Source organism: Littorina saxatilis, linkage group LG3 (assembly GCF_037325665.1).
Source record: "Littorina saxatilis isolate snail1 linkage group LG3, US_GU_Lsax_2.0, whole genome shotgun sequence".
Classification (NCBI taxonomy): domain Eukaryota; kingdom Metazoa; phylum Mollusca; class Gastropoda; order Littorinimorpha; family Littorinidae; genus Littorina; species Littorina saxatilis.
This window is the reverse complement of record NC_090247.1, coordinates 14,628,806-14,643,805: the sequence shown is the minus strand read 5'-3', so window position 1 is coordinate 14,643,805 and position 15,000 is coordinate 14,628,806. Positions and strand designations below refer to the sequence as shown.

General features: G+C 42.2%; 1 protein-coding gene, 1 long non-coding RNA gene and 1 other non-coding gene across 3 annotated transcripts in view; 2 read left to right on the top strand and 1 right to left on the bottom strand.

Moving 5' to 3' along the window:
* Nucleotides 1-995: 995 nt before the first annotated feature.
* Nucleotides 996-7,691, top strand: LOC138961698 (uncharacterized protein C3orf26 homolog). Its single transcript, XM_070333367.1, has 7 exons — nucleotides 996-1,083; nucleotides 1,772-1,989; nucleotides 2,769-2,922; nucleotides 3,735-3,891; nucleotides 5,482-5,545; nucleotides 6,686-6,773; nucleotides 7,228-7,691. Exons 1-7 carry the CDS (start codon nucleotides 1,041-1,043, stop codon nucleotides 7,398-7,400), a joined length of 897 nt encoding a protein of 298 aa, XP_070189468.1. The 5' UTR covers nucleotides 996-1,040; the 3' UTR covers nucleotides 7,401-7,691.
* A 4,175-nt stretch (nucleotides 7,692-11,866) lies between these two features.
* LOC138963328 (U11 spliceosomal RNA) lies at nucleotides 11,867-11,992 on the bottom strand. Its single transcript, XR_011454793.1, has one exon. It is a non-coding gene; the product is annotated as a U11 spliceosomal RNA (small nuclear RNA).
* Nucleotides 11,993-14,182: 2,190 nt separating this feature from the next.
* LOC138960861 (uncharacterized) overlaps nucleotides 14,183-15,000 on the top strand; it is a 1,898-nt gene continuing 1,080 nt past the window's right edge. Inside the window, exon 1 of the long non-coding RNA XR_011454084.1 lies at nucleotides 14,183-14,340. This is a non-coding gene — a long non-coding RNA (uncharacterized lncRNA). The remainder of the gene's footprint in view (nucleotides 14,341-15,000) is intronic.

Sequence of the window (15,000 nt, the reverse complement as noted above, 5' to 3'; positions counted from 1 at the left end):
ACACCACTTTCAGCCAGAAACAAAGCAGCCTACGTGCAGTAGGGGCATCGAGGTTATTACCCACTAAACAAGGTTACGGTCATCTCCCCTGAAAAAAAAGGTGATGGCATCAGTTTTTTTGACGCAAAGATGATTTTCCTGTTGGACTTAATTCCAAAAGATGAGACAGTAACCTGTGAATTCTATTTCATACTTCTTGAACAACTAAGATAGCATATCAAGGAACACGGGACCGCAAAGAGGTATTATTCCGTTAAAGACACTGAACGCCCCTGCCCAAAAGTAGGCCTTGGTTCCCATGGCAAAAATCATGAATGCGGCTTGGTGATCGTTAACCATCCGCTGCATTCGCCAGATTTGGCACCCTCAAACTATCAAATGTTTAAAACACGAAGATGTACCTTAGAGTTTGCACTACGAAACGGACAATGACGTCGTCATTGCTGCCTTTGGGGACTTCCTACGGTTGCGAGACAAACGCTTCTTCAGCAATGGCAGCAAGGCTCTGAGGCACAGGTGAAACACGTGTGTGTAGATCCGGAGGGACAATGTTTAAATGTAAACTTTTTCTAGTCTTGTAAGTCAACTCCTTAATCCTTGGCGGGCCTGATACTTTCAATTGACCCTAGTACTTACTTGATGCAATGAAAAACCTAATCACGCATAGTATCGTGTCAACCAAAGGCGAAGGCCGCTTAAAACTGTATGAAGAATCTTCATGACAGCATAGGGGGCATGTGCAAATTAAGTCAGTGGAGAAAAAGTTTATCGGTGTTTTTTGGAGAGAATATTTCTAGCAGGTTCTATCCATCTTGACATCATAATCTCGTTGCACATATCTTGAAAATTAAAAATAATTAAGTAGCAACAACTGGAGTTACATGCATTGACGATGTGATAAAAACATTAAAACAAATAATAAAAGGGTACTTTAGTTCGGTGCTGCTAACCATACAATCAAAAGAAGCACAGGTTCTGGTGACGTCACAGGGGCATGCCTTTTTTTCTAGAGTTACGTCCCCTCGATAGTGTTGGACAAAATGGCGGACGATCTCGACGATGAATGGTGGAAGGCAGAAGATGGTAATTATTTCGCTCATCAGCTCGATGTTTAGCTTGATTTGTAACCGGGGTGGTGCAGCAAATGTCGATCAAGAATGTACTCTCATTTTTCAATGCGTAGATGTAAAGGTGCATTCAAGTTTGATCTAGTCACATGGGCACGTGTGGTAAGCCTAGTTTCATTTTCTCGCATTTTGTAGTGAGGTACTGGTAGTGTGCGTTTCTTCTTCTTCTTGATCATCTCATTTTGTAAGTTACCCACGCAAATGAAAAAACGAAAACACGTCGATCGTTTCACACTTCTAAAACAATAAGAACTATTACCACACACATGCACACACACTGTGACACACACACACACATACACACACACACACACACACACACACACACACACACACACACGCACTGTGACGCACACACACACACGGGTGTCGGACAAAAGAAACCCTTCTTGGAAAAGAAAAATCCACTTTCTCATGAGCTCATCTCCTAGCTACTTAGGTGACCACTTTTTATTTACTCTGTAGTGTATAGTAGTATGCTTCCAGTTCCGGGGGCAGGGGCAATTTCAGGAATATTCTAGGTAGGCAAAAGGTAACATACTATTAGTATTAGTCATATGTTGTGCACAGGAATTGTGCATATGTTGTGCAAAGGAATTGTATCTTCAAATAAACTAATTTTGACGTTGATGTATGTATTGCAGAGAAGGAAGTCTCCTCGGCAAAAACCGACAAGAAAGAGAAGCAAGGAGTGAAGCGCCCAGCACCATCGGACGACAGCGCAGGAGAAGAGTCTGATGAACCATCTACACCTCCAGACAAGGCAACCCGCCCAGGCACTGGTGATGGGATTAAATCGCCAGAGAAGGGACAGAAAAAGAGCAAGAAGAAAAAGAAAAACGGCAGAGGAAAGTTTGTGAGGGTATGTTTATTAGTACGCCATTCTGCTTTGGTTGTGGTCAGAAGTAATGCCTATTTATCATATTGCCAGCTGTGTGTTATATCCACGTGCAGTAGGCATGCATCTGATCCTTTTTGCACGAAGACAGTTTATTTTACAGCAGAAGAATTTTTGTGGAGTAGGAAGAAAAAACATTCATATTTTATCTACCATGGCAAGGTGGAAATAGATTTATGAAAAATAATCTTGCTTGTGGCAGCCAGGCCACTGGCATCATCTGCTTGGGATTACATGTGCTATTTCTTTGTGGACACCATGTAGTAATATTCACAAGGTGTTATTTGAAGGCTTGCTATAATAATTAATAGACAGGAAATCTGAGTTGCAGGGCTGTAAAAACTGAAATGAATAACTTGTTATACTGTTAGTTGTAATGTAGCCAGCAGGCTTGACTTATATAAGCAATATGGTGTTGTGAGGAACCTTGAATTAATATTTGTGTGTTAATCATTATGTTTGTGCACACTGTTTCCCTTTTTTGGATCTCATTTTGTAAAGAAGTGTCATTGAAGTCATGCTTACTTTTCAAAATTACTTTTCTAACATTAACACCATAGATTACAACACTGTGGTTTAAATTTACTTCTTGAAGGAATATGATAATGATCATCTTGAACTCCCAGGAGCCCAAGTGATAGTTTGTTTAAATATAATACAGTTTATTTAAATATAATACAGTTTATTTAAACATAATACAGTTTATTTAAACATAATACAAATAGATTTCTTTTCTGCCTCAGAGGAAAATCACAGAGGAAGACGAAGGAAGCCTGAAGAAAGCAGGCACACCAGAGGATGTGAAGAAGCTGCTAAAACCGCTGGTTGCTGTGTCGGCTACTGAGGACTCTGAATCTGATGAAGACAGCGATGAGGATACTCTTTCAATAGAATCAGGTACATCAGCGTTTATTTTGGTTGGTCTATTTGTAGTCGAGGGTCATTTGCAGTGCGATAACAAGTGAAAGTGCTGGCTGTTTTGTAGTTTCACAAACGTTCTGAAAAGCTGGGAAGACAGTGGTACCTGTGTCGAAAGGACACCAGCGCATATTCTGTCATGACATTGACAGGTATATTTTGGTAGGGGTTATGTATTTCTAGAAACAGGGACAGTAAAAGTTATCTTTTCGAGGGAGGTGTCCTCTCCACAGGGGGCCCTCATAGCATGTATCACTGTACGTTGACTGGCCGTGCTGTTTCTTTCTTACTCATGTAGTGAGCAGTCCTAGGGTAGGTGGGTGGTGGTCATGGGTGCAGTGTCCCAGGGATACATCTCTCAGTGCCCTGTCTTCAGTTTATAGAACTGTCCCCCGTTTCTTGGGCGTGAGATTTGTCAAGTGGGATGAGGAAGTAGCGTTTGTTAAGGAATTCTTGCTGCAATGAAGGCTAAGATTTGGCGAGAGTAGGCGAGCATGTCTTGGAGGTGCTTGCTACGTGAGAAAAAAGTGGTTGCACAAGTGCCAGTCGGATTGGCCGTTTATGGCTGTTAGTGTTAACTGACGAGCGCAGGTGATTTTTTTATATCAACAAATCGTGTTTAATTCTTGCCTAGCTAGCCCCCAAATCGTTTCGTATACACCCTCGCTGTCTTGCGTAGCAAGAGGCTAGCCTGAAGCAATTCTTGCCTCCACGAAACGGGCCACAGGTGTGCTTGCATAGTTCCTAGAGCTAAACTGATTTTGATTGTTTGTTTTTGTTTTGCATGTAAGACTTTTTCCCTGCCAACGAGCACCTGTCGAGCGATGGCTACCTGAAGGAAGTGTTACCTGGCTGGTCCCTGGTGGTGAAGAAAGCCAAGCTGTCGCCCGGTTCACCGCTCATCCTCATACTGTGCAGCTCAGCAGTCAGAGCTGTCGAGTTGAACCGGTCAGTACAGTGGGACCCCGCTATTAAGACTTAAGATCACCCCCCCCCCCCCGCCCTTTCAGACCTTCAATAATCTGCGAAACTCAAGTCTTCAAAGGGAGGGGGTCTTAATATATTGGGGTGAATGTACAAACGTTAAGAGCAAAAGATTAGAAAAATGAAGGTCTGAAAAAAGGGGGGATTCTTTATATTATGGGGTCTTAAAAGGGAGGTTTTACTGTATGTACATGTCTTGCTTTGGGTACATTGCTTCTGACTGGAGTCATTTTGCTGTATGTACATGTCTTGCTTTGGGTACATTGCTTCTGACTGGAGTCATTTTACTGTATGTACATGTCTTGCTTTGGGTACATTGCTTCTGACTGGAGTCATTTTACTGTATGTACATGTCTTGCTTTGGGTACATTGCTTCTGACTGGAGTCATTTTGCTGTATGTACATGTCTTGCTTTGGGTACATTGCTTCTGACTGGAGTCATTTTACTGTATGTACATGTCTTGCTTTGGGTACATTGCTTCTGACTGGAGTCATTTTGCTGTATGTACATGTCTTGCTTTGGGTACATTGCTTCTGACTGGAGTCATTTTACTGTATGTACATGTCTTGCTTTGGGTACATTGCTTCTGACTGGAGTCATTTTACTGTATGTACATGCCTTGCTTTGGGTACATTGCTTCTGACTGGAGTCATTTTACTGTATGTACATGTCTTGCTTTGGGTACATTGCTTCTGACTGGAGTCATTTTACTGTATGTACATGTCTTGCTTTGGGTACATTGCTTCTGACTGGAGTCATTTTGCTGTATGTACATGTCTTGCTTTGGGTACATTGCTTCTGACTGGAGTCATTTTGCTGTATGTACATGTCTTGCTTTGGGTACATTGCTTCTGACTGGAGTCATTTTGCTGTATGTACATGTCTTGCTTTGGGTACATTGCTTCTGACTGGAGTCATTTTACTGTATGTACATGTCTTGCTTTGGGTACATTGCTTCTGACTGGAGTCATTTTACTGTATGTACATGTCTTGCTTTGGGTACATTGCTTCTGACTGGAGTCATTTTACTGTATGTACATGTCTTGCTTTGGGTACATTGCTTCTGACTGGAGTCATTTTGCTCAGTGCCAAAAGTTTGCTTTGATAATTACATTTTAACCTTGTTGGGCACCAATAATGATTTTGACTTTGTCCGGAACAATTTGATAAAATTCACTTTTGAAAAATGTGACCCTCCACCACGAAATGAGTCGCATGTCACCTCGCGCGGTTCTGCGCTAGGCTTAATATATAAGTCCGGGGAGTGTCTGGTAACAGTGTGAGGGTCACCTTAATCACAGGCTTATACTCAAACAGTTTTCGCTCTTTTCTGAAACGGTTTTCACCACTGGATAGAGCATAAAAAACTCTTTAGGAAAAGTTTAAATGTAAAAATATGAAAATCATGCAAAGGTGACATGTGACTCATTCCGTGGTGGAGGGTCACAAATGGTTTTTAATATGCTTTAACTTAGCGTGAATGTTACCTAATTTTTAGGCAATTTTAATGCATTCCTTATCCTATTTTCCTGATGAAGATGTATATTTTTCAGAGAAATCAAGTCGTTCTTGGGAAAAGAGTGTAAGACAGCAAAACTGTTTGCCAAGCACATGAAGGTGAGTTTTATTGTTTTGAATAGTTGTTTTTAATGGACTGCATAAGAAAAGATCAGTTAACAGGTAAATTAATCTGAGGAGGTAAGTGGACACATTTATATTAAAGCCATCATTAAGTCTGATGATTTCCTGAGAAGATTTCTTTTTACTGCTTTGTTTTCGTTCTGAGCACAAATCCAAAAACAGATAGACTGCCAACGTTCCAAAACTCAGAATCAAAAAACAAGAATGGTAGGTAAGTGGAACGTTTATTATTGACAAAACGAAACGTTACATTTATTAGTACGTCCCAAAGGTCTTTGAAGTAGACGGACAGACAGACACTTATGAAACAGATCTTTGGTTTGATGTACTGGTAAGTGTAACGTTTTGTTTTGTCAATAATAAACGTACCCCCCGTGGGTTAGGGGGAGAATATAGTCAATTTTTGTAAAGATTTAAGTCAAGCAGTATGTAAGAAATGTTAAAGTCCTTTGTACTGGAAACTTGCATTCTCCCAGTAAGGTCATATATTGTACTACATTGCAAGCCCCTGGAGCAATTTTTTGATGAGTGCTTTTGTGAACAAGAAACAATTAACAAGTGGCTCTATCCCATCTCCCCCCTTTCCCCTATCCCATCTCCCCCCTTTCCCCGTCGCGATATAACCTTGAATGGTTGAAAACGACGTTAAACACCAAATAAAGAAAGAAATTCTCGTGTTTTGATTCTGAGCACAGTTACTTCCCTTGGATCATTGGTTGCATGGTTAACTTTTCTTTCACCTTTTCTTCTAAATAAAGCCATGGACTTGCAGTTTATATTTTCCGTTTTGTACAATGATAATTAGTTGCAGGGTATTAGGACAACATTGTTTTCATTACCATTATAATTATTTTGTATTCTTCTTGTGAACAATATGATTTCTGTTGTAATTATTTTGTGTAAAGAAATCTGCTGTTGTAATGTGATGTTTGCGTGTGTGTGCATGTGTTTTTTGCATGCACATATAAACATACATGTGTCACTTTGTGTGGGGTGTGTGTGTACGTGTGTCTGTAAGTTATCTGAGGTTTTTACGTCGTTTTCTCTACCTTGTGTTGATATTTTGTGAACTGGATGTTTTCATTCTGTTAACATAATTTTTTCTTTGCTGTTTAGTTGGATGAGCAGAAGACTTTCCTGCAGAAGAAGGTGTGTCATGCCTGCATAGGAACTCCCAACAGGGTGCAAGCCCTCCTTGAAGCGGGTAAGATTTGGGGAAAAGATACATCATCGGGAAGGGTTGGTTCTACAGAGGTGGACTGCATTTAGTGTGCTTGGTCACAAAAAAGTTTAATAGCTGAGTAACTGTTGTGGTTGACGCTGCAGAACTATTTTATTTTTAATAAAATTATGACCATAGCGCTTTTATGATGCTGTTCTTAATATGCGCTGTGAAGCTCAGTGCCGCAACTTTGCTGCTTCACTCGCCGCAGCGTTTCTCACAATTCACTTCTTTGGGCGGGGACTTAGCTCAGTTGGTAGTGCACTGGCTTTGTAACCAGTTGGTCCCTATCGGTGTGGGTTCAAACCCGGGTCTCAGTGGGGAACTTATTACAAAGATTCAACTTTGTGCAGACTTCGGATGTCAGCATCTCCTGAAATCTAAGAGAATAACAAGCATTGATATAAACAAGCAACTTTCATGCTTAATTGTGCAGGGTGCTTAAAGCTGAGCAGCCTTCACGGGATTGTGTTGGACTGGAACTGGCGTGACGTCAAGATGAAGAGAATGGTGGACATTCCTGATGTGCGACGTGACCTCACCTTACTCCTGAAAGAACATGCTCTCCACAAGGTCAAACAGACACCTTGTCGCATTGCCATCTTGTGATTGTTGCTGGTTCAGTGGTCATTAGTGTACGTGTGTGTGTGTGTTTTGGATGGATGCACGCATGTATCTGTTTTTTTGGTGTGTGTGGGCGTGTTCAATGTGTGTGTGTGTGTGTGTTTGGATGCCTGCATACATGTATTTGGGTTTTGTGCCTGCATGTGTGTGTGTGTGGGCAAATGTGTGTTTATGTGTGTGAAAGGGGGAGGAGCAAATCTTTTGATGATTTCACTGATTTGAATGTTTGATGATGGATTCTGCAAAAGTGAGTAAATAAAAACAGTAAGGAAAAAGGGTTTTGTTTGTTTGAGTTCTTCTTTCAAATACACTGCTGTCCATACGTTTTCGATGAAAGAGGTGTGTAGCTGTTGTGAGTCTTCCTGAACTTGGTTTCAACATTTTGTGACCATGACAAGTGCACATGTACATCCATATCTAATATATTTTAAACATCCAAACTACTGGTCTGATGAACAAAGGGAAGTAAGCGCTCTGAACGCATACATGTGTAAATTAATAGAGTAAGAGAGTTATTCGGGACCATTCTCCTGGCACCTGAGAATAACAAAAATTCAAATGAACAAGCAACTTGCATTCTCAAATTTTATTCTTCTTCTTCTTCTTCTGCGTTCGTGGGCTGAAACTCCCACGTTCACTCGTGTTTTTTGCACGAGTGGAATTTTACGTGTATGACCGTTTTTTACCCCGCCATTTAGGCAGCCATACGCCGTTTTCGGAGGAAGCATGCTGGGTATTTTCGTGTTTCTATAACCCACCGAACTCTGACATGGATTACAGGATCTTTTTCGTGCGCACTTGGTCTTGTGCTTGCGTGTACACACGGGGGTGTTCGGACACCGAGGAGAGTCTGCACACAAAGTTGACTCTGAGAAATAAATCTCTCGCCGAACGTGGGGACGAACTCACGCTGACAGCGGCCAACTGGATACAAATCCAGCGCGCTACCGACTGAGCTACATCCCCGCCCCAAATTTTATTCAAACTCCTGGTCGCTTGAGTATGTACAGTGGACACCCTGTGCAAAAATCTGCACAAATCGGGCCTTAGAAAAGGAGGGAGTACATGTATTCAAATGTAGGTAAATTTACATGGCTCAGGTGGTAGAGCACTGGACTTGTGATCGGAAGGTCCCAGCTGGGTTCGAATTCGGGCCGGGACGGACACGGGTCAACTTTATGTGCAGACCCAGAGACGGAAGCCATGTCCCACCCCCGTGTCATCACAATGGCACGTAAAAGACCTTGGTCATTCTGCCATAAGTGCAGGTGGCTGAATACACCTAAACACGCAGACACCTGGGTAGCGCGACTCCGTTGCTGCTAGCTTTCCACTGGGAGGAAGCGACCCGAATTTCCCAGCGATGGGACAAGAAAGTAATGAAAATGAAATGAAATGAAATGAAAAGTGTAGAAATGCAAGGTCTTAAGGGTATGGGGGGGGGGGGGGGGTGCTCTGCTAGAAAAGGGGGTTCCACTGTACTACAAAACAGCAGTTGGATATAGTGGAACCCCCTTTTAAGACCCTCACTTTTAAGACCTTGTGGGCGGGGATGTAGCTCAGTCGGTAGCGCACTGGATTTGTATCCAGTTGGCCGCTGCCAGCGTGAGTTCGTCCCCACGTTCGGCGAGAAATTTATTTCCCAGAGTCAACTTTGTGTGCAGACTCTCCTCGGTGTCCGAACACCCCCGTGTGTACACGCAAGCACAAGACCAAGTGCGCACGAAAAAGATCCTGTAATCCATGTCAGAGTTCGGTGGGTTATAGAAACACGAAAATACCCAGCATGCTTCCTCCGAAAACGGCGTATGGCTGCCTAAATGGCGGGGTAAAAACGGTCATACACGTAAAAGCCGTGGGAGTTTCAGCCCATGAACGAACAAACAAAATCAGATATTTAGATGTCATAAAAGAGGGGTTCCACTGTATTGCAGGCTTGAACAGGTGTCGGCCACGAGACACTGATCATTGAAACATTAACATTTGTAATGTGATGCCTCAGGTGAAAAGTTGGTCAAGTGACCAGCTGGTCAAGCGTGGAAGAGACTGACCCATTGATTCATAAAATGATCTATTGTTTCATTGGTGGTAAATCACAAATGATAAATTTTATGCAATTTCTTTTTCTCCTTTTTTGACTCACATGCGAAGCAAAAGTGAGTCTATGTACTCACCCGAGTCGTCCGTCCGTCCGTCCGTCCGTCCGGACGTCCGTCCGTCCGGAAAACTTTAACGTTGGATATTTCTTGGACACTATTCAGTCTATCAGTACCAAATTTGGCAAGATGGTGTATGATGACAAGGCCCCAAAAAACATACATAGCATCTTGACCTTGCTTCAAGGTCAAGGTCGCAGGGGCCATAAATGTTGCCTAAAAAACAGCTATTTTTCACATTTTTCCCATTTTCTCTGAAGTTTTTGAGATTCAATACCTCACCTATATATGATATATAGGGCAAAGTAAGCCCCATCTTTTGATACCAGTTTGGTTTACCTTGCTTCAAGGTCAAGGTCACAGGAGCTCTTCAAAGTTGGATTGTATACATATTTTGAAGTGGCCTTGACCCTGAACTATGGAAGATAACTGTTTCAAACTTAAAAATTATGTGGGGCACATGTTATGCTTTCATCATGAGACACATTTGGTCACATATGATCAAGGTCAAGGTCACTTTGACCCTTATGAAATGTGACCAAAATAAGGTAGTGAACCACTAAAAGTGACCATATCTCATGGTAGAAAGAGCCAATAAGCACCATTTTACTTCCTATGTCTTGAATTAACAGCTTTGTGTTGCATGACCTTGGATGACCTTGGATGTAAAGGTCAAGGTCAAGCATGTGAGTCGTATGGGCTTTGCCCTTCTTGTTTTCATAGTTTAGGTGTAGTTCTGTTCCTTGCTGTGCCTCTTTACTGAACACATTTTTGAGAAGAGACAGAATACGGGGAGACGGGTGAACATTATCTGCGGTCAAATTAATGAGGTTTTTCTGAATGCACTTTTTCTCTGATTTATATGTGGGAGTAAATTGACATTCTTTTGTTGTCTGAGTTTTTCCCAGATTGTATCACTCCCCAAGACCAGAATTATGGAAAAGTTCAACCACTGTGTGACAGGTGTGTGGTTGTGACACCAGTAGACATTTGGCATGGGCTGGCTGATTTAAAACAAAACAAAATCAAATCAAATGTGAATCAGACACAGACGCATTGCTCTGCTTGGAAGCACACACTACCAGAGAATAGCATTCCATACATGTGAACAGTGCTAGTTAAAGAATAGCATCCTCCCTGTATCCACTCACCTGGTTAGTGCTACAGTGGAATCCACCTTGAGAGACCTCCCAACTCCCCGCGGGTTAGGGGGAAGAATTTACCCCATGCTCCCCAGCATGTCGTAAGAGGCGACTAACGGATTCTGTTATATATATGAAGTCTTATATCGCGCGTATCTCCAGACTCGGACTCAAGGCGCAGGGATCTATTTATGCCGGTAGCTTGCGAACACAGTACTTACCTATTTTCTGTAATTCTGAGCACATTTTTAGTGTAAACATGACATATGTATATGTTTAGGAATTCAGGAGAAATTGAAGAATACGATGCATTCGGTTTTAAATCTGTCAGTGAACATTCGATTTTAATGACAACTTCAATGAGCAAACTAATCAACTAATTTTTACGCTGCCGAGCTGAAATACAATCCCATAGTCCGGACGTCGTCGAACATTGCTTGACCAAAATTTTAATAAATTTGATTGAAAACTGAGGGCGTGACAGTGCTGCCTCAACTTTCACAAAAAGCCGGATACGACATCATCAAAGACATTTATCGAAAAAATAAAAAGACGTCTGGGGATATCATACCCACGAACTCTCATGTAAAATGTCGTGAACATCGGTCCAGTAGTTTTCTCTGACGGGCGCTGTGGCGGGGTGGTAAGACGTCGGCCTCTTAATCGGAAGGTCGAGGGTTCGAATCCTGGCCGCAGCCGCCTGGTGGGTTAAGTGTGGAGATTTTTCTGATCTACTTATGTGCAGACCTGCTAGTGGCTTATCCCCCTTCGTGTGTACACGCAAGCACAAGACCAAGTGCGCACGGAAAAGATCCTGTAATCCATGTCAGAGTTCTGTGGGCTATAGAAACACGAAAATACCCAGCATGCTTCCTCCGAAAGCGGCGTATGGCTGCCTAAATGGCGAGGTAAAAACGGTCATACACGTAAAATTCCACTCGTAAAAAACACGAGTGTACGTGGGAGTTTCAGCCCATGAACGCAGAAGAAGAAGAAAAAGTAGTTTTCTCTGAATCGCTCTACACACACACCACAAACCTCGTCTTGATTCCCCGTCTATGATAAATCATTTAGCCAAATCTTGACTAAATGTAGAATGAAAGACCTTGCAGTGCTGATAAATTTATTGATCGACATTAACTTAGAATTTTCGCGGGGCGTCAGGCCGAATGAGCACCAACTGCCCCTATGACAGAAATTTTGCCTCCGAAATCTCTTGATTGCGATTCCGCCCGGCGCCGTGAGGCACCAAGTGTCATATATGACAAAGGCCCTTTTATTACTGTAGCGGTATATTTAGACCCCAACTCCACGAGGGTTTTAAAAATTAGAAGGTTTAATATTTTTCACATAGTAAAAGCATCAATTATGTGTCTTGTTTGAGCAATAAAACCTGTAATTTTACAACTGTATTATGTAACAATATAAATTGTTTTATGTTATTAAAATGAACGTGCAGTATATGCTAATACAGTGAGGAAATAAGAACAAATAAAAAGAATTACCTCAACAAGGAACTCATGTAAAGGGAGGCAACTCCAAAACTATTTTTGGTTCGTATAGCGTGATGGCCTCCCTTTATACATCCGTTGTAATTTACTACTGGGCTCAGTTTGCACGGTAAGCAAACATTTTCAAAGGAAGTTCTAACTGTGATTGCGTACTTTTGTTTTTATGTGTGTTTTGTGTGAGTCGTGTGTGTGTGTGTGTGTGTGTGTGTGTGTGTGTGTGTCTCTCTCTCTCTCTCTCTCTCTCTCTCTCTCTCTCTCTCTCTCTCTCTCTCTCTCTCTCTCTCTCTCTCTCTCTCTCTCTCTCTCTCTCTCTCTCTCTCTCTCTCTCTTGCACGAGAAAAAACAACAACAAAAACTATGTGAAGAGGTTTATAGGGAATGTTCGGTGATGATATTTCAACATGCAATATTCATGATGTCAGCCAGGGGATTTGATTGACACTCTGTGTAACACTGGAAAGATCCATAGTCCTTCATAAGATCGGGACGGTCCGTTGTTACACACGCCGAGAAAGAGTAGTCAATATTCATATAAATTATAAAGTATATTATTATATACTACTACATGCATATAGAATGCAGGGCTCCCCAAAGACGCCTCACATAGAAGGTCCCCAGACCCCCACTTGGATTTTTTAGAGGCGGGATCCGTGGACCCCCTCATCGGAATGTTAGAGGGTCCCAAACTCCAGGGGCCCCAAAGCCTCCCCGGTGACGGTGTACTGTTAAAGCTTTGTGATGACGAGTAGTGTATCATGATGACTCTTTTTTTAACAGAATATTCCAGACATTCCAACAACAACAATACACACACAGACACAGACACACACAGACACACACAGACACACACACACACACACACACACACACACAGACAGACACACACACACACTGAGACACACACACACACAGACACACACACACACCGTAGAGACACAGACACACAGACACACACACACACATGACACACAGACAGACACACACACTGAGAGACACACACAGACACAGACACACACTAGACACACACACACACACACACACACACACACACACACACACACACCAGCAAGTACTCAAGCATGGCATCATTGGTACTTACTTGCAGTTACCTGACGACTACAGTCTGAAAATGTAGCCTACGGTATATACGTATAATTATGCACGAGAACTTGATTTAGTGCGTCTCGAGACCCCCTCAATACATTTCTATTACCTGTTTTCGGCTTCTAGTGCGTATCAGTAGGAAGCAGGAACGCGTGGCACAGCCTGGGGAGCCATGTGACAGTCACATAAATGACATGTGGTTGTTTGCAGCCATAGATTACATGCGCCAGAGTGGTTTGATTGACAGCTAGACTATAGATCGGGGCGGTCCATTGTTCCACTTGCCGAGATAAAGTGGTTAATATTCATACTGATAGGCGAACGATTGGCCGCAACCTTACATTGGTAACGAAAGTTAATGTTTGATTGACAGCTAAACTAGATCAGATCAGAACGGTCCATTGTTACACACGCCAGAACAAAATGTGTGAACTGTTCGGTCAGTTCTCCATCATTCGCGTACGGTCACAGCTGCTGCAAAGAATTGTAGATATCTACAAATAAAGACTGGGTGTGGCCATTTTGAGTTGTCAGCGGCAGTTAGTTATTTATCCAGTCATAGATTATGACAAAACCGACTATACAATTATACTGTCGATGACATTCGTATCAGCTGCTATACTTTGTGTTGGGGGGTAATATCAGTGGTGTCCAGTGACAACATAGAGTGCCTGCATGCCTCCGGAGGACAATGATGGGTGTCATTTTGCGACCCTACGATCATTCTGATAATCATCGGTTCACGCTATCGCTCCAGGTCTGAAGGGAAGTAACTCATTTTTACCTGAGTTCAGGATGACCCTACGATATGTCTATTTTTGGCTTTATTTGTTGCTGCACGTTTATAAGCAGCCTCTACTGGTTTAATCGCTACCACAATTGTTTGCCGTACTTACTTTCCAGTAGCGGAACCTCAGTTTTGATTAGAAAAGAAAAATGCTGCGCGTGTTGTTTCTGTGTGTGGCGCTTAGCACCACGCTTGGTTTCGGAGTTTCCGGTGGACCTGTTTCCGGTAGTATTTGGTTTTCTGTATTTTAAAAAAAAGTAATCAAAAATTAATGTGTCTTTTGTTTACTTGTTTGTTTCTTACAATTTCACAGAATTCTGTGTTGAGCGGTTTGTTTTTTCGCGTCCATTATTTTCCTTTTCTGCTTTCCTTCTTTATTTTTTCCATGTTCCTGGGGTATTTAAGTTTTTGGGTTTTTTTAAACAAAATTCGTGCAGGTGTACGCATGTGGAGGTATGATAATAATAATCTGCCACCTGCACTTCTGTCAATATGACCGAGGTCTATTACGTGCCACGACTGTGACACGGGGGTGGGACATTGATTATTTGTTAAATTTGATATAATGTATATTGTAATTCAATCAAGTTGGCGTTTTCATGAAACAGAACCAATTCTGTTTACCATCGCCAGGAAAGAGATCGTCGTCAGATTGAATTACAATAACATTAGCATGCTTCCATTTGAAACTTCTCGGTCTTCATCGTGGATTGACGCCCTCTCAAAGTCTAATAATTGAAGCCCTCCGTCGCTTCGCTCCGTCGGGCTTCAATTACATTTGGTCGGGCGTCAATCCACGATGACGACCTCGAAGTTTCAAATGGAAGCATGTTAATGTGTAAATGTATAATCACTGACTAGTTTGGCCCTCTCGTCGACGAGGGC

What these genes read in the sequence shown, in the direction of transcription:
- LOC138961698 (XM_070333367.1), top strand. Translation starts at nt 1,041, where the DNA reads ATGGCGGACGATCTCGACGATGAATGGTGGAAGGCAGAAGATG. An exon ending in TACTCTTTCAATAGAATCAG is followed by an intron (nt 2,923 to 3,734) that starts GTACATCAGCGT and finishes TTTGCATGTAAG; the next exon opens with ACTTTTTCCCTGCCAACGAG. An exon ending in TGTTTGCCAAGCACATGAAG is followed by an intron (nt 5,546 to 6,685) that starts GTGAGTTTTATT and finishes TTTGCTGTTTAG; the next exon opens with TTGGATGAGCAGAAGACTTT.